This window comes from Psammomys obesus, unplaced genomic scaffold (genome assembly GCF_907164565.1).
Source record: "Psammomys obesus unplaced genomic scaffold, mPsaObe1.curated_primary_1811, whole genome shotgun sequence".
In the NCBI taxonomy this organism is placed as follows: domain Eukaryota; kingdom Metazoa; phylum Chordata; class Mammalia; order Rodentia; family Muridae; genus Psammomys; species Psammomys obesus.
In genome coordinates, this window is record NW_026590542.1 from 250,920 (window position 1) to 274,395 (window position 23,476).

At 39.5% G+C, this 23,476-nt stretch overlaps 1 protein-coding gene across 3 annotated transcripts in view; it reads right to left on the bottom strand.

Annotated features, from left to right (window-relative positions):
- Nucleotides 1-23,476, bottom strand: part of Slc9a7 (solute carrier family 9 member A7) — a 139,609-nt gene that overhangs the window by 63,270 nt on the left and 52,863 nt on the right. For all 3 annotated transcript variants that reach the window (XM_055607891.1, XM_055607892.1, XM_055607890.1), the window contains exons 2-3: nucleotides 5,291-5,490; nucleotides 3,657-3,734 (exon numbers count right to left, since the gene is read on the bottom strand). In XM_055607891.1, coding sequence (XP_055463866.1) covers nucleotides 3,657-3,734; nucleotides 5,291-5,490 — 278 coding nt within the window. The remainder of the gene's footprint in view (nucleotides 1-3,656; nucleotides 3,735-5,290; nucleotides 5,491-23,476) is intronic.

Sequence of the window (23,476 nt, forward strand, 5' to 3'; positions counted from 1 at the left end):
TGTGTGTGTGTGAGAGAGAGAGAGAGAGAGAGACAGAGACAGAGACAGAGACAGAGAAGCAGTTACAAAAAGTTTGTCTAGATGATTTTTTTCAATACTAGTGCCCTTAAACCACAAGCAGTGGCACAAAAATCAAAGGCAAAGCCAATAGTAACTTTTTCAAGGTGAAAAAAAGATGAGTGTCTGCAAAGGTGTATTGTTGGTATAATGTTCTTTTGGAATGTACACAATTTACCCTTGTTCATTCAAATGCTGATTTCTCTACCCCACTATCTGGTTTCAATCAGGACATTGCATTGTGATGTTTATTCTAAGCATCACCAGTCTCAAGTTTTTGTAAACATGCCACCATTTGTTCTCTATATTTTCAATAAAACAACCAGCCAATGCTGAGCAATGGAGAGAATAGGTGGGACACCCTGGTCTGGAGGGGAGGAGAAATAAGGGAGTGGGGGGAGTTAGGAAGAGAGATTGGAGAGGACTGGACTTGGAGCCACCAGGAGAGATGAACCGGACCTAAGATATGACTAAAAGCAAGTATAATGTAGGAAATCTGAATGGGAAGAAACTATGTGGACTTGGAGGTTTAGGATAGAGTAATTATTGCCCAGCCTTGTGCTCTAGGTTAATAAATCCTAGTCTCTGTTTGGTGATTTGGGTATATGGCTGGATTAGGATTAAGTACTGTTTAACTAAAAGATAAATCAATAGTAAGTATTAATATTCAACAACAGTGAACATGCAGCTATCAAATGATCCAAATCTATCTATCTATTTATATAGCTTTAGATAAATGGTAAAAATCTTTGTCACCCATTTAATCAATAGTAGGTGCAATCAGAGATGGCAGACACAGTAACAACCACCGAGCTGGTGACTTTAGAAAGACTGTTTAAAAAAGAACACTCTCCATGCATGGTCCTTGATTGGAGTATCGGTCTCTGCAGGGGCCCCAGGCCCAGGTTTTTTGGCTCTGATGGTCTCCTTGTGAAGTTCCTGTCTCCAGGTCTTTCTATCTCCCTCTTCATCCATAAGGTTTTCTGCACTCTAACCCAAAGTTTGGCTATGAGCCTCAATATCTCCTTTGATACCCTGATGGGTAGAGTCTTTCAGAGGACCCCTGCTGAAGGTTCTTGTCCTCTTCCTTGTCTTCTCCTACTTCTGATGTTTATCCTGTTTGCCCTTCTGAGTGAGATTTCAGCCTCTTCCCTAGAGTTCTCTTTGTTTTTTTTTTTTTAGCTTTGTGGGTTCCCTAGTAAGGGGGGGAAGGGGCTGTTTCTAACATGAACTCAGTAGCCGGCTCTTTGATCACCTCCCCTGGGTGAGGGGTACAGCCTTGCCTGGCCACAGAGGAAGATGATGCAGCCAATCCTGATGAGACTTGATAGGCTATGGTCAGGTAGAAGGGGAGGAGGTCCTCCCCTATCAGTGGACTAGGGAAGGGGCATAGAGGGAGAAGAGGAAGGGTCGGTGGGATTGGAAGGAGATGGAGGGAGCTATGACAGGGATACAAAGTGAATAAATTTTAATAAATAAATAAATGTGTAAAAAAGACACTAATGGTTGGTAACACAGAAGGCTAGTGTGTCATAAACAAGTTCAATTAGTAACAGGGAAAGCTTGTTATTTGGGTTTCTTTTCAGAAAACAGCTGATAAAAGAAAGGTTGTAAAAAAGTAAGGTATTTTTCAACCATTAGAGGCCCTTCCATAACCTGTGATTAGCTTTCATTTTAAAGCAAAATATGACTTTGATTATACGTTCAGATTGGTTATTTAAAATAAACTATTCATCACCCATTTGATCTAAAGAAGCGTTCACAAATTCTCCACTGAGGGAAAAATAATATTATTATACCTATACTAACTATTTCCTAGCTATCATGTGTCACAAAACGATGTAAAAATTCAGATGACTTGGCAACTGTATAAACAACTTGAAAAAAGTACATATTCGAGATGTTTTATATGGAAAACGTGCATCTAGTTCAAAAGAGCAACCCTGGCTTGTTGTTGGACAGAGACAGCTTAGCTTTCATTTTCTGCATTGATTGCAAACCCTTGCCTCTGTGACTACAAAATGTCCTCCTCCAGCCTCTGTATGCATGCAAATATATATATATATATCTTGCACACTCATTAATATACACTAAACACACACATGGCATGGTAGTGCACACTTAATCAGAGTGCTGAGGAGGTTGAGAAAAGCAGATCCCTGAAACTCCATAGCCAAACAGTCTAGCCTACTTAGAGAGTTCTAGGCCAGTAAACAGACCCTGTATTTTTTTTTTAATTAAGTGTATGGTCATGAAGAATGACACCTGAAGTTGGCTTCTTCCCACCTACCCACCCCCATATACTTTACTGGCTCAAAACTATTCTGAGTACTCCTTTATTATCCACTGAATGTTTGAATAGGTTCTGTAGTGATACCTTCTCTATGTTCCTACTGCAGTTTTCCCAAGTAATCTAGCCAAAGTTTCTCTGCCTAGAAGTTATTTTCTAGCTCATAAAGATATTGAGTTTTACTATCAACCAAGATCTCTCTTCTCTAGACCTGGAAGATTTATTTCTCATCCTCCATCAGAGCTGAAATAAGCTCTGTGGTTCTTATCCTAGGACGGCCTTTGGGGACCAAATCTTCACACAATATTCCCACAATAAGAATAGATAGATAGATAGATAGATAGATAGATAGATAGATAGATAGATAGATAGATGGCTAAGATGTATGTATGTATGTATGTATGTATGTATGTATGTATGTATGTATGGATGGATGGATAGATGTGCCCCATCCAGATTGGACATCAATCATTTTTTCCATGAGATTGCTAAGTATTTTTTTATGGTACTGATATACTACAGTTTGTTTAACCATTACCTATAGGAAGGAATTTTGGTTGTTTGGGGGATTTGTCTTACAAATAAGATAGCACAAAGAATGTGGCATAGGTTTTTGTGTGAACACAGCTTTATTCTCTCTTCAAGAAATCCTCAGCAGTGAAGTGGTTCGGCCTTAAACACCTTTGATTTAAGTTCTAAAAGAATTATCACTTTGTGTGCCAAAGTGGCTGTAACATGTTACATTCTCAGTGGCGGTTTAGAAAAGCTCTAGATTTTAAAACAGAAATGGATCACTGATGATGAGCCACCTATGGTCTCTGAGAGGCTACAGAACACAGAAATCTGAGAGCTTAAGGGGGAAAGTAGATAATTATCCAGGTCAACACCGAGACTTCCAATCCCCCCTCCCCAAAAAAAGAAACAGTGTATACATGAATCCATTGAAGAAAATTCTTAAAAATAGTGGTAGGGATCCTAAAGTGCAGCTATTCACAGTTGATGGCTTCTGGCAGGGGTAGGATTGAAGTGGGAGTGGAGAAGGACTTGGTTTTCTTTAAAGGGCTGGCCACTGAGACTTTGACCATGTCCAGTGAGTATATGGGCAATACAAACTAGAGTTGGTATTTTTTTTTTCTTCTTGTTTTTTTCTGAGAGGAAGTCATAGGGTAGGAAGTGGACTTGGGAGGATGGGAAAGTGAGTGTGAACAGGAAGCATTATGTGAAATTCCCAAATAATCAATAAAAATATCATTTTGGGAAAATATTATTTTGAGAAATCTCTTATGATATTACTAGCAAATGCTCATACCTTCTTTAAACTATATCCAGCATGGAAAATAATTGGAGGCAGCAGAATGTTGAAAAATACCTCTGGATCAAATGTTACCTGAAAGTTTAAAAAGAAAGAGGTCAGATTTTAGATAAAGGTCAACTGATTGGATAATATAGGTTTAATATTGCAAACCATTGAGTAAACTGCCTATTTGAAACAAAAGCCATCAATGTGGTAAATAATTACAGCAGAGAAGCCACAATTACCCTATTAACTGCTATGCTCTTCATCTCCCCCACCCCATTCCTCCACTACCCCAAGTACTTCTGACTTAAGATTTCAGTATTTTGTTTTAATACATATTAAATCACAACAATTTTAAGCAATTTCAGGAACTCACAGAAAGCTGTTGCCAATGTTTTCCAACAGAAAATAAAAACATCTTGATTTTCATCACACATTCATGAAGGCTTAAAATTGTTGTCATGAGTCTTTAGTAACTTCCCAGATAATTCATCTGATCCTTTACAGACATAATCCTGCAACATTTAAGTCCCTTACGAGGGAGCAGCCTTCAGAAATACTTCATGTGGACTAGACAAAGTTATTAGTGAGGTCAACCACATCCTGATCATCAGCTGAAGTTTGGTAATTCTACAGAGACTGAAGTTGGTTGTTGATGATAAAACTGACACTTCTATACAGCCAATCACAGTACAGCCAAAGGATTTATAAATATGCTGAACTTTTTAGGGGGTTTAAAATGATTAAGTGACATAAAAGTTAATTTAAAATGATTAACTAACAAAAAGTCAATTAAACTACCCACATGAATAAAACTTTAATAACTTATTTCTTGCCTATCCTGAAAATCATGCACATGAGAGATACATAATCTTTTTCTGAAGCATTTTTTTGCTACTCCATAATCAAATGAACAATGCTTCGACTTAAATTCTAAAACAAGCTCTTCTTCCTTTGAAGATTCTGATAAGTCTTTGGCATCAATCATTAATAAGTGTAAGCACTCAAATATTTGCACACTATGTCAAGAGAGCCATGAAGAACTGAGAATTTCATTTCAGAATACTGACTAAGCTAAAGCGGCATTACTGTAATTTTTTTTAAAGATAAATGCCATGTGATAGCGGAACATGTCTTTAATCCCAACACTTGGGAGGCAGAGGCAGATGGGTCTCTCTGAGTTTCAGGCCAGCCTGGTCTACAGAACAAGTTCCAGGAGAGCTGAGGCTACACAGAGTAACTCTGTCTCAAAAAAAAAAAAAAAGTAAAGAAAAATAGAAAGAAATTCCGATAGAAAGGAAGAAAGGAAAAAGGACAAAAGAAAGAAGAAAGAAAAGAAAGCTCCTTTTTAAGCTATAGCAAAGTTAAGAGGAAAGAAGAAGTGGTGCAAGGCAAGTGGGGACATAAAAATATTGCACAATCTGCAGCCTGTGTTGCCTACAGCTCCTAGCCAGTTAAACTGGTCAGAAAGCTAAAGCAACCAAGTTAAAATATGGCTCTTTTCCACATCCTGACCCAGAAGCATCCTACAGAACTGTAAACCAGGAATGGGACAGATATTCCAGTGGTTTAAGGAGGATTCTGTTCTCAAGGTCAGCATGAAGCCAGGGAATCAACAAGCTTGTCCCAGACAGGTAATAACTCACCTTCCGAAGCATGTCATTCTGCTCCACACTATTGATCTTGCCAGGGCTGATTTCACCTTTCAGAGTGTATTCAAAGAACTTCCCACTGACATTCACTAATAAGGTGCTAAAGGCTCTGTCTTCCTGAGTACAGCTGAGTGATTTGTCATGACCACTGGTAGCAGGGATGCCATACCTCAGGATCACTCCAACGATGAGCCCTAAAATAGGGTGACACACATTTTAAAACATTAGTCCTGGCTTACTGTGCAGTCATTTATGGAAGTGCAGCCATGCAGCTCAGTTAAGCCTGCCTACTTTCCTGAATTAATCAAAGAAGTAATTTCCCCTTTCTTTTTTGTCTCTCTCTTTGAGAAACTGGCCAGAGCCAAAGTATGCTTTTTCTGGTATGATTTTTTACTTTTTGTCTGAAACTACCTCCCTTTTGTCATGTGGCTACTTGCCCAATGTCCATGCTCAACTCATAAAAGGCATGGATTTCTCTCTTCCTCTTCTCCATCTACCTCCTCTGGGCAGATGCTGAGATTTCTATATTGCATATCCTAGAGTTTTAAACACTAATAAAATTATAATTGAACTTTTAAAGTCAGTCATGTGGCAGAACAGAAAGCATGGGAGCGATGACACTGCTGATTTAAATCCTTTGGTCACCAGAAGGATTAAACAGAACAGTAGCTAATAAGGGCCCATGAACACACTCAATCCTGCTTCTATTTCATGTCTCATTTCTGAAGCTTTTAGGAGAGAAGTATGAAGTGGGGAGAAAAGCATAATGTTTTCTACTCAAAACAGAATGAGGAAGAAGCACTGAGTCTTTGTTTTTCATCCAAAGTATCACTGAAGCCAGTCCTACCGCCATCTGCTAGGGAGGACCAGGCTACTGGAATTTTTAATTGCTATAAATGTAGCATGCTTTGCCACACACCAGAGGTAGAAAAATGTTTTTGCTTAGGTCATTCTAAGCACTCATGGAGAAAGTAATTATACCCACTGGGAGGCTAAATGTTGCAGTGTAAACATCAGGGGCTGGGTCACTGCATCTTGAGGCTACAAATTTAAAATGATGTTCTCAATAATATCATCCTGACCAACTATGAAACAGACTTAAAGCCTTAGAGGTATAAGAAAAGTCAGACTTAGTTTTAAAAAGCCTGTTAATCATTACCAAAAAGAGATAGTAAAGAAAACAAAGAAGCCCATAATGCAAATGCTTTGAGTTATCTAGTGAGCAGGCAAAAGACAAGCACTTCTTCAGTGTCAATCTTCTAGAAAGGTCTTATGGCTGACTTTCCAGTCATTTCTTCCCATCCAGTGACAAATCAGATGATGACGGAGATGGCCATCCAGTACTCTGCTCAGCCTTGGGAACATGCTCCTCAGCTGACACTGTCATGGTTATCTTGGTTATGGCTTTCTGTACTGGTAAGTGAAATTGTGAGCTACCTACAGCAGGGTGGCTGTTGGTCACATTTCTTTTTATTTTTATGGTCTTCCTCATTTCTGCTCCAGCAAGTCTGATATAGTCTTAGTCTCTAGCAGTTCTCACTCATAGGAGGCTGTGAGAACTCTGATAAACACCTGGGGGTCCTTTGCATGGAACAGGAAGGAAGTGTATTGTGTACACAGTCAATCTTAGTGTTTCATTAATGGTCCTATACATTACACCAATTAAGCTTACTGGTCCACTAAGCTACACCAGTAGAACTGTTTCTATGGTCTATTATCAGAACCCTATCTTAGGTCACATAGGCTCTTCATTCTCCCCATTTACATTATTCTGTTCATTCTTCTGGTAATTGTATGGAAAGGTCCTATGTCCTCACAGCTACAGTGTTCTGTGTTTGAGAAAATGATTTTTAAAAACAGCCTAGTTCATTTGCTAGATCTGATATAAAACTATGAAAAGACCATAAGTGAAAGACTTAAAACATGTAGAGGATTTGGTTTAAAGCTCAGAAAGTTCAGTGCACACACGCACACACGCGCGCGCACACACACACACACACACACACACACATACACACACACACACACATATGCACACACACAAATGCAAGGAGCCACATAGGCACTGATCTCCCTGGCTCATCAGCACAGTACTCTAGATTACAAAGGAAAAAAGCCTATGTCTGTGGAAAAACAGCACAGCAAACATCAGCTGAGTAATGGAGGGTCACTGGCTTCACAGGCATATGACTAACGTCAGGAAATAATTTAATTTCAACTTTTACAGAAAGCAAATACAGATGGAATTACTTTGACATTTTATGTGGCTGGAAGGAAATGGTAAGTCCAAAAGTATAAAAATTCAAGACTTTAACTTGTGGGTATGAACAAAACCTACTTCCCAACTGTCAGGATACTGTACTAATGGTGTACAACTTCCAGCTCTTCCAATTTCAAGATATAACCAAAGGACTATGGACATATATCGACAGACATATATATGTATGGATATTTATTTTGTATATGTGCTCATTGGTAGAACAAGAAAGGAATATGAGTCAAGTGTACTTGCAAATTCCAGAGGTTCATAAAGATACCAACCCCCATTAGTATGTAGCCAGTCTCTCTAATGGGACTTAGGCTGTTGAGAGAATAGTTGAACAGCTGGAGGAGGTGTAATTCTAGAAAGCCATCTACCAGCTACATTATAAAATTGTTGATACTAATAGGACTTTATTAAAAGAGGAGAGAAATAGGTGTATGAATGTACGATTCTCTAGTGAGCCTTTCCCTTATGCATGTTTCTGAGGGTAAAGCACAACTGCATGGTAGTGGCCAAACTGAGCTGATGAATCAACTCAGTAAAGTATAAGGATTGTTCTAAGTTCTAAAGCTTCATTTGACATAACAAAAAAAGAAAGCATCAAATTTACAATGAGGGAAGAGACAGGAAAATCCCAAGAAGCTAATGAGCCAGCTAATCTGGCATGTACAGCAGCACACAAGAGACCCTGCCCCAGACAAGATAAAATAAAAAATCCACACCCTGGGTTGTCCTCTGCCATCCGTGTATGCACCATGCAGATGTTTCTACACTCACACATGTGTGTACTCTCATGTATACATCCACAGAGACACATAGACACAGGCACAGACAGACACCACACACACACACACACACACGAGGAAGGGAGTAAAAATAGGTCGAAAATGTCTTACCTGAAATGCTTGGAACTGAAGTTGTTTCTGATTTCAGAGTTATTTGGGTGAGGATTTTTGTATAAACTTTACCAATTGAGCATCCCTAATCTGGAATCAAAAATTTACTATGTTCCAAAATCCAAATCTTTTGGCTTATCATGTCAGCACTCAAAAGATGCTGAATTTTAGGATGTTCAACCCACATGTCAAATTCAACAAAAAAGAGCCCAATAAATTCCAGCAGTAACCATCACTTTTTTAGGATTAGGGGTGGTTGTCAGGACTTTGGCTTTGAAAATGGATTGTTAGGGCTCTTTTCATTGTCTCCTTCTCATTCTGCTGCTTATACAGTTGTGCTAATCACACAAGGAGCTATGGTAACTGAGAGTCATCACAGTATCCTTCACCTGCCCAGAGTAAGCCTTTTGTTAACACAGATCTAAGGGGATGGATGCCATCCCTAGACTAAAAGCCACAAGCAACCCTTGTACTTGGTAAGGTTCAGCAGATTTCTTTAATGCATGTTCCCCAATTTGTTATCTGACTATTTGTCCATGTTCATTATTTTTAAATTGTCATTTTTGACAGTTTTATCTCATGTGATTGCTGTGGATCATGTACCCTTGGGCTTGCAGGAGTCCTAGGTATGTGGCATCACTTTCCCCTCAGCTGCCACACAAAGCAAAGCAAGGTACCTCCACAGTTCTTTCCTAAGGTCTGCCTGTTGGAAGAACGATCACACTGTGACAAAATCCTTTACAAAGTACCAAACTGCTGCCCAGGTGATATTTTTCTACAAGTCTGTTGGATAAATCACTTTCCTTACATTATCTATACAACATTTGCTCAACTATGTTAGTAGCAGCTTTATTCATAATAGCCAGAATCTGGAAACAACCTAGATGTCCCTCAATGGAGGAATGGATACAGAAGTTGTGGTACATTTACACAATGGAATACTACCTAGCAATTAAAAACAAGGACAAGAAATTTGCAGGCAAATGGATGGAACGAGAAAACATCATCCTGAATGAGGTAACCCAGAAACAGAAAGACAGGCGTGGTATACACTCACTTATATGTAGATATTAGCCATAAAATACAGGAAAACCATACTACAATCCACAGATCTGAAGAACCTAAATAAAAAGGAGGACCCACGAAGGATGCTTAATTCTCATTCAGAAGGGCAATTAGCATAGCCACAGGAAGCAGTTGAAGAAAGGGAACAGAATGGGAACTTACCATAAATGTCCTCTGAAAGACTCCACCCAGCATAGGATCAAAGCAGATGCTAATACACAGCCAAACTTTGGGCAGAGCTCAGGAAGTTGTAGGAAAGAGTGTAGGGATAAAAGGACCCGACCCAGAGAGGGCAGGAGTTCCACAAGGAGACAAAGCGAATGAATCTGGACCAAGGGGTCCCTGCCAAGACTGACACACCAACCAACGACCATGCAAGGAGAGGACATAGACTTCCTTCTCAGATGTAGCCAATCTCCATGTGGGTTCCCTAGTAAAGGGAGCAGGGGCTGTCCCTGACATGGACTCTGATGCCCACTCTCTGATCACTTCCCCCATGGCAGGGCAGCCTAGCCAGGCCACAGAGGAAGAGGATGCGGCAGTCCTAATGAGACTTGATGGGCTGAAGTCAAATGGTAGGAGAGGAGGGCACCTCCTTTCTGAGGGCTAGGGGAGGGGGAGGGGGAAAAGAAGGGAAGGTGTGACCGGGAAGAGATGAGGGATGGGGCTACAATCATGATGTAAAGTGAATAAGTGATTAAAAATAATTTTTAAAAAAAGGAAAAAAAAGAGAAAAGGAAAAAAGAAGTAAAAGAAACCACATATTAGAGAAGCAGAAAATTGGAAGGGAAGTTGATATGTGGGCTGAAGAAGAGTAGGAAAGCTACTCATTAAAAAAAAGCAGCTATGGTATTCTCTCTTAGTGAAGTCGTCCTGCTCAATGAAGGAGCCAGGTGCCAGTTTATTTGCCTGCTCCAAGCAGCTTCATGGGTGTCAGTTAACTAAACATTTGTATAAGAATTTACAATTCTAAAGGGTTTTGACCAGAAAACAATTTGGAGAACATGTGTAATTGTCTATAAATGTTGATCTTTATTTTTTAAGACTGCCCATGGATTTATCAAAACACATAAAAGTCAATAATAAGGTGATACAGCCATATGACATCAGCATGGAGCACTCTAGTTGGTAAATAAATGGAAAATAAACAACTCTACCAGTTTTCCTACAATAAGTGAGATTATTCTCTATAGAATAACTAAAAGACTGTGGGGGTGGGAAGAAGGCTTAATGAGTAAAGTGCTTGCTGTGCAAGCATGAGGACCTGAGGACAAATCCCCCAGTACCCACATAGACACCAGATGGAGCAGCATATGTCTGTAACACCAACACTGAGGCAGGGGAGGAGGAAAGCAGAGAATGAGGGATCCTTGGAGCTCATTTGCCATCCAGCCACCCTAGCAATTGATGAGCTCCAGGCTCAGTGAGATCCTGTCTCAAATGTGGGGAGCAATTATGAAAAATACCTGACAATCACCTCTGATATCTCCACATGTATCCATGTGCACATGCACGCAAACACATATGAATGTGTATGTATATATATACACACACCCATAGAATTAAAGACTATAAAGAAGATGGGTTGCATGAAGTCAATAATGTCACTACTAAAAAATGCACATCTTGGAGTTATTAGAAACATGAAGTTGGATGGGTAGGGATGTGGGGAAGATCTGGGAGGAGTTGGGAAAGGTGAAAGAATATGATCAAAATATATTGAAAATTTTTAAAATAAAATATTCATTATAAAAAATTACATTTAAGTGGTAAATAATTGTTCAGGATAATTTTTAAGAGGTTTAACCTGGTATGAGTCACACACCATTGATTTTATTACTCAACTTATGTAACATGCTCAGCTCACTAGGTGACATTCAGGTGCATTATTTAAGAATAATTGTTCACAGTTACCTGGGAGCCAATCTGGGCATGGAACCCTCAGATGTGAAGCCCATGATGCACAGTCACAGGCCCCATCTGCTACCCACTGAAAGCCCTCTGCTCTTACTTTACTACACACCTAAGGAATGGCTATGATGTCATTTTATCCAGATCCCATGTCACAGTTCCTGGAGATAATACAAGCCCAGTTACCCATTACATTTATAAAATACCCTGCATGTTTTAAGCCATGGTATTCAGAGTGGCCTGGGTAATCAGATGAAATATAGGACCCAAGGGCTTTTGATCTTTTGGTCTAGAGTGTAAGTTTTTTGTTTGGTTTGGTTGTGGCTGGCTCTTTAGTCAAGTTCCTATGCACATTTAGAAATGAGAACTATATTCACCTTCTTCCAATGTCTGTACATTTGCCTCTCTGAACGAGGATTGATCATCTTACCCAGGGTTCTCCTTCTTGCTTAGCTTCTTTAGGTGTACAGATTTTAGTATGATTACCCTATATTATATGTCTAATATTCACTTATAAGTGAGCATATACCATGTGTGTCTTTCAGCTTCTGGGATAGCTCACTCAGGACGATCTTTTCTAGTTCCCACCATTTGCCTGCAAATTTCATGATTTCCTTGTTTTTAATTGTTAAGAAGTATTCCATTGTGTAAATGTATGCAAATTCTGTATCCACTCTTCAATTGAGGGACATCTGGGTTTTTTCCACATTCTGACTATTACAAATAAAGCTGCTATGAACACGGTTGAGCAAATGTCCTTGCTATATACTTAAGTATCTTTTGGATATATGTCTAGGATTGATATCAAGACAGGAGTCTACCACAGAGGGTTTCTGAAAGACTCTGTCCAGCAGGGTATTAAAGCAGAGGCTGAGACTCATACCCAAACTTTGGGCAGAGTGCAGGGAATCTTATGAAAGAAGGGGTAGATAGAAAGACCTGGAAGGGTCTGGAGTGAGAAGAACAACAGAACCAAAAAAATCTCAGCCCAGGGGTCTTTTCTGAGACTAATACTCCAACCAAGGATCATTCATGGAGATATCCTAGACCCCCTGCACAGATGTAGCCTGTGGCAGCTCAGTCTTCAAATGGGCTACCTAGTAAGGAAAACAGGGGCTGTCTCTGGCGTGAACTCGGTGGCTGGCTCTTTGATCACCTCCCTCTGAGGGGGGAGCAGCCTTACCAGGCCACAGAGGAAGACTATGAAAGACAGTCCTGATGGGACCTGATAAGATAGGGTCAGATAGAAGGGTAGGAGGTCCTCCAATATAAGTGTACTGGGGAAGGGGCATGGCAGGAGATGAGGTGGGGGAGGGCAGGAGGGAATAGAGGTTACAGCTGGGATACAAAGTGAATAAACTGTAATAAATAAAGAATTATATTTTTTAAAAAGTTAAAAAAAAAACAAAGAAATGAGAACTATAGTTTCCTAAGCCTTTTAGCATGAGATTACATCCCTTGGTGTCCATGAGGGATTGATTTTGGAACATGGCCACAGATAGCAAAATCTCAGAATACTCAACTTCCTTATATAAAATGGTAGTTCCCAAATGGAAACAATCTAAGTGTCCATCCCTGATGAATTGATATGCAAAATACAGTGTATTCATATAGTGGAAAATGAATGAATTATGGACATATGCTACAATATATCCATATTGTAAAACTGACTACTTATGTTCAGTGAAAGAAACTGGTCATGAAAATATGCTACGTAATTCCAATTCTAATGAAGTGCCTAGGATAAATATATTCACAGAGATGAAAAGAGTAGTAATGGACAGAGGCTAGGGCAGAAGGGACAACAGTCTAAAACTGGACTATAGTCATAGACTTATTAATTTGACCAAAAGGCACACATAAAATGACAATATTTTTAATAATGGTAAACTTATGCTTTAAAAAGACAACAAATGTAAAGAATGAGTCTTGAAAACGCAGCTATAATTCCCTCCAGTGCTGCCATTCTAGGCTTTTCCATTCAAATCTCTGTGAAACAAGGTTGTATATGTGTAGGGATATACAAACTTTTGACATTGTGACATGAAATTGTCTTCCACAAAGTTCACATTCAAGAACTGTACAATCAAGTTACAAAATATACACAAAAAAATCTCATCGTGTTTTAAATAAGTTTAGAAATTATTATCAATTCACTTTGTAGCTATCCTGTGACGTAAGCAGCCTTTGGGCCACTGATTGGATATGCTTGCTAATGGGCTGGTCTCAAACTTACTATGTAGTGCAAGCTGGTCTCAGACTCATGATCTTCTTACCTCAGCCATTCAAGTGCTGGAATTGCCATTAAATTTTCTGGAAAGGAAGCTAAACAAAAATAAGACTAACAGAGTGGATATATTGTATTTCAAGGCTACATGATGAATAGAGGTTTGACAGGCCAAATTTTTTATAAAAGCCTAAATCCTTTAGGACACTAGAAGAAACACAGCGGGACATAAAGATGACTGAGGCAGTGAATAAGTCTAACTATACAGGTGGTACATTTAAATGTAACTTTACTATTATTTTTCCAATGGGTCACTGTATGGACGTGCCACTTTCTCCTAGAGGTGCTCTCTGACTCCCTAGTTAGGTTCGCTTCCACAGCATTGTACTCTCACTGTGCTACATGCTTCCTTGGTAAACATGCCACACTTCCTTATGAGATTTTCATGGTGTGCATGACCAGCTGGCCTAACTCTCAGCTCCATGGGGAGAAGAAGGAAGTATCTATTGAATACTCCTCTGCACGTTTAAAATCTGCTTCTTGCATGGCAATTGGATAGAGGCTGCATCACATTCAAATGTGTATTAAAGAGAGTTGGTGTCATGGGGAAACATTTAGCAGGTAAAGGTGTAGCCTCACAAGCCTGACAACATTAATTCCATCCCTGAAACTCCCATAAAAAGATAGATGTAATGATGTACATGTGCAAAAGAGAGATGGGAGGCAGAGACAGGAGAATCACCCAGAGGCTCATAGGCCAGCTTTCCTAGAGTGATGTGGCAGACACAACAGATAAGCCCATGCTAGTTCCACAAAGTGGAAAATGAGAACAAACTCTCCAGATTTTTCTCTGACTACCACCTGCACACAGTGGCTGTGTATCTCTCTCTCACACACACACACAAACACAATGTACAATGATAAAATTAAAGTAATAAAACAGATATTTTATAATCCTAATGTTCCTCCTTCTATTTTTCTTTCTTTTATTAAAAATGGACAAATGAATATTTCTTTAACCACTCATTCAGGCACCTGAAATCTTTTGGTAGAAAAGGCCCAAGAAAGTGGGCAGGTGGTAGTAAGAAGTGTTCAGCTCTCATGAAGTGTATAATCTAAAGGAGTAGATGCTCAGTGTATTACACCCTTTAAAATGACTGAGAGTACATTTTAAGTGTTCTTACCATGAAAAAATGACAAGTGTATGATGTTATTCACAGATTAGCTAAATTTTACTGTTCCACAAAGTATAGATATTTCAAAACAAGTTGTGCACAATAAATGTATGATTTTTCAGCTATATCTTTAGCACATGGAAGAATCTAGCATCTAAATATTAAAAAATACTTACTGGCAGAGCTTTTATTGTTTAAAAATGTGCCAGTACATAGAACATAAGTATGTCTTCATACGAAAAAAAATCTAACCTTCACAGCTGCTTTTCTTTCTCTTAAGCCTGAGATTTCCTACTAGATATAGACACTTAGCCTGGGCCATGTCTTACTCTTCAGGATGCTTAAGCTACTAATGTGGGTACATTTTTACATTTTAAGAGCTTTAGTATGTTAAGGTTTGAGCTTTCAAATATTGAGAAACTATAAATATATGTATATATAATATATCTTTATTGAACTATATATATATATATATATATACACACATGTATGTATATCTCCTAAACAAAACCTGAACAACTCCAACAACAGTTAACTGGTTTCCTCCAAGCCAGATAGAGGAACTCTCATAAGACCCCATGCCTTGGTGAAGCCCTATAAGAAATTAATAACTGCTAAGAGAGGAAGAATTAACCTTCTCTAGTGATGTGCCCCCTGATTGAGTATGCCAAGGAAAAATGAATTATTAATAGTTAATAATTGACGATATATATATATATATACACACATCTTTCTGTGATGGTTAGATTTTTAGCAACTTGACACAAGCAGAGTCATTTGGAAAGAAGGACCCTTAGCTGAGAAAATGCCTCCATCAGTTTGGCGGATAGGCAAGTCTGCAGAAGTCTGCTGAAGTCTGCTGGGCATTTTCTTGATTAAGGGTTAATGTCAGAGGGTCCAGCCTACTGTCAGTAGTACTATCCCCAGGCAGGTGGTCCTATAAGGTATAAGAATATGAGCCTGGGGAGCAAGCCAGTAAACGGAATTCCTACATGCTCACTCCTTCAGTTCCTACCTCAGGCTCCTACCTTGACTTCCCTTCATAAAGAACTATAATCTGTAAGCCAAATAAACTCTGTCATGCCCCAAATTGCTAATGGTCTTGGTCTTTAACTCAGCAATAACTAATACACCTTCTCAATAATTGCCCAAGGAAAGACATTTGTGTAAATCCATCCCACTTTTTTTGGATAGTACACAGAACTCATATTACAAAGGACTAGGTGCTAGAGCTACAGCTCACAGGCACAGGGAACGCTTAGAATGTGCAAGGCTTTCAATTCCATCTCCAACTCCAAAAAGTGAGGCTCAATATTTGGAATGTGGAAGAAATGTAACTATTAATACTTCTTTTCTCCACTGAATACTCAATCAGGGGACTCATCCCTAGGGAAGGCTAATTCTTCCTCTCTCAGCAATTGTTCATTGCTTTTATTTCTACACCAAGGCATGGTGTCCTGTGAGATTTCCTCCATCTAGGTTGATAGCTTAACTGCTATTGGAATTGTTCAGGTTTTGTTTAAGCAATCATGTTGAGATTTCATGGGTGTGGTTCCCTGTCATAGCTAGATGACACCATATCACAGGAACTTCATGATTATCTGGCTCTTAATGATCTTTCCTTTCCTACCTTCTACAGTATCCCTTGAGCCTTAGGTGCAGGAATTATGTTGTAGATACATCAATTGGGACTAGGCATCACACAGTCAGTTGTTCTTACATTTTGACCAAATCTTTCTAAAGTAATATTCTTATGTTGCAAAAAGAATTTCTTTTATGAGGAAGTGAGAGCTACACTTATCTGTCAGTATAAGGAAATGTAGTTAGGGTACAGCTAAGAAAGTATCCTGGTTTAGGAAAGTGTAGTAGGTTTTTCTCTAGGCTCCATAACCTTTCCTTCCCATGAGTAACTGCTTAGGTTTGCAGACAGTAAATACAACAGAAAATCTGCACATTAATATTTCTTTTCTTCAACAGCTAAAACTGTGAACATCTGACTAACCTCAGGATAGAAAGAAGTTCATAGCTGGGCAAGGTGGTACATGCCTTTATTCCCAGCGCTTGGGAGGAAGAGGCAGGAGGATCACTGTGAGTTCAAGGCCAGCCTGGTCTACAAAGTGAGTCCAGGACAACCAAGGCTACACAGAAGGCTATCTCAAAAAAATAAAAAAGACAGACGTTCATATGATTAAACACACACACACAACACACAGAGAATGAAGCACCTACAACCAAGTCTGACTTTGAAGAATCCATAGCAAAAATACTGGAAGTGAACTGCAGGCACAACAGGTTGTGAGTTCAAGAGCTTTAGTATATTTCCCCAAAACATCATGGTTTTGGGTGTCCTAGTTTCATTTCTGTTGTTGGATTTAAAAAGATACCCCAATAAACAAAAACTTTGGGAAGAAAGGATTTATTCAGCTCACACTTCCAGGTCCATCAGTCAGGGGACGTCAAGACAGGAAAGGGAAAAAAAAAATAGGAAGGAACCTGAAGCAGCTAGTTACATCACATCCAAAGTCAAATAACCATGATGTGGTGGTGGTGGGTCAAAACCATTCCTCTGCTGAACATTCCCCATTTTCCTACATCCTTCCATGGTTTTCTTCCATTAATTTAATGGCTGTGGTTCAGGTTCGCACAACAGGTTCCAGAATATTCTGAAAAGTTACTCACTCAATCCTACTGATTTATGAGAAATCAAGATACATTGGCCAAATGCTATTGGATGGATTTTATTTGAATCTTAAGTCACACTAAACAACGAAAGTCAACTGGACAAATATGAACTCACTGTATATTTGACAAATATCACAAAATTATTGTGGATTTTGAGAGATGATAATGTATTATAACTACATTATTAAAAGATCCCCTATCTTCTGGACATATTTACAAATAAAATGACATAATGTATGGGATTTGGATAAAAATCATATTCACACGGTGTAAGCTGGTTGGAAGGCCTAAGTGAAATAAGATGGAATACAAGCTGGCGATTAATGAAGCAGGGTAATGAACTTATGGGTTCCATTTATTACATTATTGCCTTTATTTTTATGAATTTGAAATCTGCCACAATAAAAGTCCTCTAACCAGTATAAAGCTTTAACATTATCATTCTAGCAGCCATAGGATGAGCACAGATTCCCCTGCCCCACCCCATGCTGTGGAACCTGTGTCCAATTGCCTGCTCATCAGCTCTCTAACACCTCAAATGCAATAAGTGTCAGAGGTACCTCTCATTCCTCCATGTCAGACTTGTTCCTCTTTCCCATTCCCTGTCCTTGCCACAGTCAGTTCACTATGAGTCACCCTTAACTCAGCTATACCCACAGGGACCATCGGAGTTCTGCATTGTGGCAGAACCACTTCACAGCATCTTCACTTTCCTGCATCCATTGCACATTACTTAGCAGTCTACCTTACAACCACCACAATGATTGTAATTCTAAAAGAAATGTCTCTGCCAAGCTTAAAAGCTCTGGTGGCTCCTTGCCAGCCACCAGGACAAAGGTCTGGCTGCTCAGCAAAGCCGGGTCTGCTAATCATTTTGTGCCTATAAGGCACTAAGGTTTCCTTGATACCATTCGAGTGAACTCAGTTCTCACAAAAGCTGTGAAAGTTGTTTTACAGCTAATCAGATCAGATTACTGAGTTGATACAACAATCTTCCATATGACATCCACAGTCATACTAAAGGACCCCTTAAGGCAAAGTGGCCAGGCAGGCATTATAGAAAGCCAGCGTCACACACCAGCATCCTCTCAATATTGTGCCCAGGCTAAGGCCCACCTGACTTCTCTTTCAGAAGACAGAAGTCAAGGCTCACATGCTTGTGGCAGTTGCTGGAGGAGCAAACTATAGCCCCACATTAAAGCTTAAATGACACGATGAAGCCTCAAAGTTAAACTCAATCCACTAGCACCTTCCTCAGTATCACATTGACCACATCTATGCTAAACAAACAAACAAACAAAACAAATTAACCGTAAAAGGTAAAGAAATAAAACACCAACAAAGGGCACACTCTGCAATGAGAATTACAGAGTTATGAATCACAATTATTAAAGGGATTCAATTAAAGTTACCAAAATGCATTATGGTGTCTGCTTTTTCTTTCCATGTGCCTCTCAGTTGCTCAACCCCAAATTAAAGCTCATGTTTACAGAGAGATGAAAAATGTCTCCTTGGCTTCAAAGCCACCTGACTCAGCAATTCCAAACAGAACAAAGAGATATATACAATTGGTGACTATAGTGGTTTGAAGAGGAATGGCCCCCATAGGCTTGTATGTTTTAATGCTTGGTAATTAGGGAGTGGCACTACTTAAGAGAGATTAGGAGGTATGGCCTTGATGGAGGAAGCGTGTCATTGGGGGAGATTGGAGGTTCAGAAGCCCAAGCCAGGACCAGTGTCTCTCTCTCTCTCTCTCTCTCTCTCTCTCTCTCTCTCTCTCTTCCTGCTGCCTGCTGATCAAGAAGGCAGCTCCTTCTCCAGCACCATGTCTACCTGCACACTGCCATGCTTCCCACCATGATTATAATGGACTAACCTTCTGAGTCTGTAAGCCAGCAACAATTAAATGTTTTCCTTTATAAGAGTTGCCATGATCACTGTATCTCTTCACAGCCATGTAACATTGACCAAGACAGTGACAATAAAATATTTAATGATAACACAGCAATGAGTGTTTCTCCAGATGATATACACAGTAAATATGAATGTAGCAGTCCATAAGAGGGACACAAATTATTCTGTCTTTTCACAGGCCTCATATTCTGACAGAGAAAAATCTTTTCAGATAAGATATCTAAGTGATGCATTATAAGCAGGAAATCTGAAAATAAAGATGAAAAATTCACACAGGGAACATTGTAGGAGGTGCTAAGGTAGGATAGTGAAATATTAGCCAGAAAAGAGGTTTCAATGGAAACATCATTGAATATGAGTTAGCTACTGAGCTCCTTGCCATTCAATTTTCTGCCAACAGTTACATTTTCACATATGTTTAAAAATAAGATGCCACTGGGCATGGTGACACACACCTTTAGTCCCAGCACTGAGAGAGGCATATATCTGTGAGTTCAAAACCAGACTGGTTTACAAAGCAAGTCCAGGACAGCCAAGAAACCCTGCTTTGAAAACAAACAAACAAACAAACAAACAAACAAATTAAGATGCCCATATCAATTACTTGAAGAAAACTTAAGAGTTCATCGCATCACTTTATCAGAGGCAGTGGGACATGGAACAGAGAGAGACACAGTTCCATGCTTCTATCTGCAGCAGCCTACGTTCCTTCCAGAGACTTCTATTCAGAAAAAGCCTAGATTTTCAACTTGGCCATAGACAAGAACCCCAGATGAGACATTAAGAAGCAGAGTTGGAGTTTGGGGGAAGGGGAGGGGGGACAGAAATAGTACAGATTTTAAAAGGGGGATTAGTAATGAGATCATGAACTGCTACAAAGAAGCTATAACTACAAGAGCTAACTGGCTTTTTGAACTTCAGTGATATCGAGACACTGGAATGTTACAGGTCAAGAGCTAAATTATCTTGGGGTATCTCTAGCTCCCCTTAATTATAACTTATTACCCCCCACTATATATGACTTAACATCTTTGTAATCATCAGGTACATCCTTTGAACTGTGCCAGCAGACCCCGAGTTTCTATCAACCAAAACAGCTATCAGCATCTAAGAAAGGACCTGAAGCTGAGATTTCCCTGTTTGTCTTTAACCCACCTACCTGATACATCTACCAATATATTTGAAAAGTGTCTTGTCTTATGATTTAAACGTTTATATTACTATAAAAACTTCATGGAACTGGTGGAACATGGTATTTGAGTAAACCTGAATCTATGCTCCTGGGCCATAATTGGGCTCAAGAATAAACCATTTCATTTGTTCCCTTGGGGTTTCTTTCATTGACAATAGAGAGGCTCTGAGTCAAAGAACAGTACACCTTAAAGCATGGGTGTGGACTTCTCAAGAAAAAGTTGCCCTTAAATGTCTTAATAGCCCAACAATGAAATCACATTTTATCAAAGGGTTTCTAAATAACTCCTTTCTGCTCTTTCCCCTTTTTCTTGGTAAATAAGATCAAAGAGTGGTATCTGAGGTGAATTAGGTAAGGTTAAAATCTGATAAAGTAAAGCCATAGGTCACGAGGGTTGCACAAGTGGTTTAAGACTTACCTTTTACAGTAAAGGAAATTCTTGTGAAATTCCTAAAAAATTCCAGGTTTTGGTTGAGGTTAGCCTTTAATGGCTGAGCCATCTCTCCAGCCATGGGAGGAGGAGAAGAAGGGAGGACAGGAATAGGAGGGAATAAGGGAGGGGGCTACAGCTGGGATACAAAGTGAATAAACTGCAATTAACATAAAAAATAATAATATCTAATAAAATATTCATAGCAAAATGTGCTACTTGTCCTGGGAATTCTTTACTCTCATTTGGAGAAAGACTTCATTCAGACTGGAAGGGGTGTTCCTTTCTCTTCCCATGTCCCCTTCATTTTCCTCTTTCCTCTTTCTGCATCTATTTGGCAAATACATGAGAATCTGCTCTATAACTTACAAGACACTGAAAGGCACCACAGGTTAGAAATAGTATACAATGATTCCTGTCCTCTGACAGCATACAATCCACTGAAGCCAATTTCTCCAAAAGAGGGAGGGAGTAGCATTGGAGGAGTCTCTATCAACAGTCTTATAGTTCAAATTATAGCAGTAGGATGCTCAAGGCTTTCCAGGAAACTATCAGCAGTTAAATGTTGTGTGTGAAGGAAGGGCATCCCGCCATCTGGCTGAGTGTGGATGGCAGTCTAGCATAACAGAAGGACAGGTTTGCTACAAAATGCAGAGCCAGGAGTAAAGTGATAGATTACAGTGATTAGTAAGGTAAGAATGAGGCAAGTGGCCAGAGAGGAGTAAAAGAAAAGGGTCAAAGCTCATGGCTGAATAGAAAGAACTGGAAAACAGCTATGCAAAAAAAACTGTCTAAAGCCACATATATGAGAGCAAAAGTCATCAGAGCAGACTACTCTTGGGCACATCTACATTTAGGCAAATAGAGTATAACAGGGACACTGAGCGGATAAAACATACTTATATGACTGGAAGAACCTCATTCTGAATTATGTGTAGTAAGTGCATTGAGGAATGTACCTGGAATAGAGGTGAGGGCAATTAGGGTCACATAAAGCCCAGATTTAAAGATAAGAAAATAAGTTTTCTTTAATACTACCTAGCCATTTCCCATGTTTTGAATATGAATGACAAAACATTGGCTGAACGCAGGAGGTTGGTTACTTGTATGATCTTTTAATTTTTTTTTCTAATTAATTAATTTACTTTATATTCCTGCAGGAAGTTTCCCTCCCTCCTCTCCTCCCAGTCCCTCTCTCTTACCTCTACTTCCTTCCCCCTGTGCCTTCTCCCTTTCTTCTCAGAGAAGGAGAGACTTCCCATGGGTATCAACCTGCCTTGGTATATCAAGTAAGACTGGGCCCATACTCTTCTATTGAGGCTAGACATGGCTATCCAGTTAGGGAAAAGGGATCCAAAGGCAGAAAACAGTCAGAGATAAACCCTGCTCCTGATGTTAGAGGTCTCACATAAGGACCAAGCTGTACATCCAATATATACATTGGATATATTGGAGATATATATATATATATATATATATATATATATATATATATATATATATATATATATATATATATTGCTAGAAACATCCCATGGATTCTCTCTGGTTGGTGGTTCAGTCTCTGTGAGTCCCTATGATTCCAGGTTAGTTGATTCTGTAGGTTTTCTTGTGGTGTCCTTGACCTCTCTGGTTCTTTCAATCCTTCCTCCTCCTTTTCCATAAGATTCCCTGAGTTCAGCCTAATGTTTGCCCTCAGTCTCTTCATCTGTTTTCATCAACTGCTGTGTGAAGCCACTCAGTTGACTGCTGTGCTAGCCTCCTGTCTGCAAGTGTAGCTCTGAAGAGCCTGGGAATCCCCAAACCACAGAGCGACTCACCCAGAATGTATCTGAGGTACATGAAAGGCAATACAGTATTCTGTGTAGCAGCTGACCATTGGGGGTGAGGCCACCCATCCAAAGACACAGAGGCTGGCCAGGTGTAGGAAAGGGGCAAGGCCATCACAGCAAGGAGATAGACCCACCAATCATCCTTTAATCTATCTATAAGCACACCATAACCCACTGCTTCTGTGTTTGTTTTGTCCTTCCTAAGCAATCTGGTGCCAACACAGTGGTCTCTGCCATTTGGATATATAAGAGAAAACACTGTTCTACCTAAGCCTACGTCTTTGCTATCTTAACCAGCAAGTATCTCATTAGAAATGAATCAATTGAGCCAGGTACTGTGGCACATGCCTGTAATCTCAGTACTTGAGAGGCAGAGGCAGGTATATCTTTGTGAGTTCAAGGCCAACCAAGGCTACAAAGAGCTGTCTCAAAAAAAAGTGGAAAGAAAGAAAGAAAGAAAGGAAGAAAGAAAGAAAGAAAGAAAGAAAGAAAGAAAGAAAGAAAGAAAGAAAGAAAGAAAGAAAGAAAGAAAGAAAGAAGGAAAGAAAGGAAGGAAGGAAGGAAGGAAGGAAGGAAGGAAGGAAGGAAGGAAG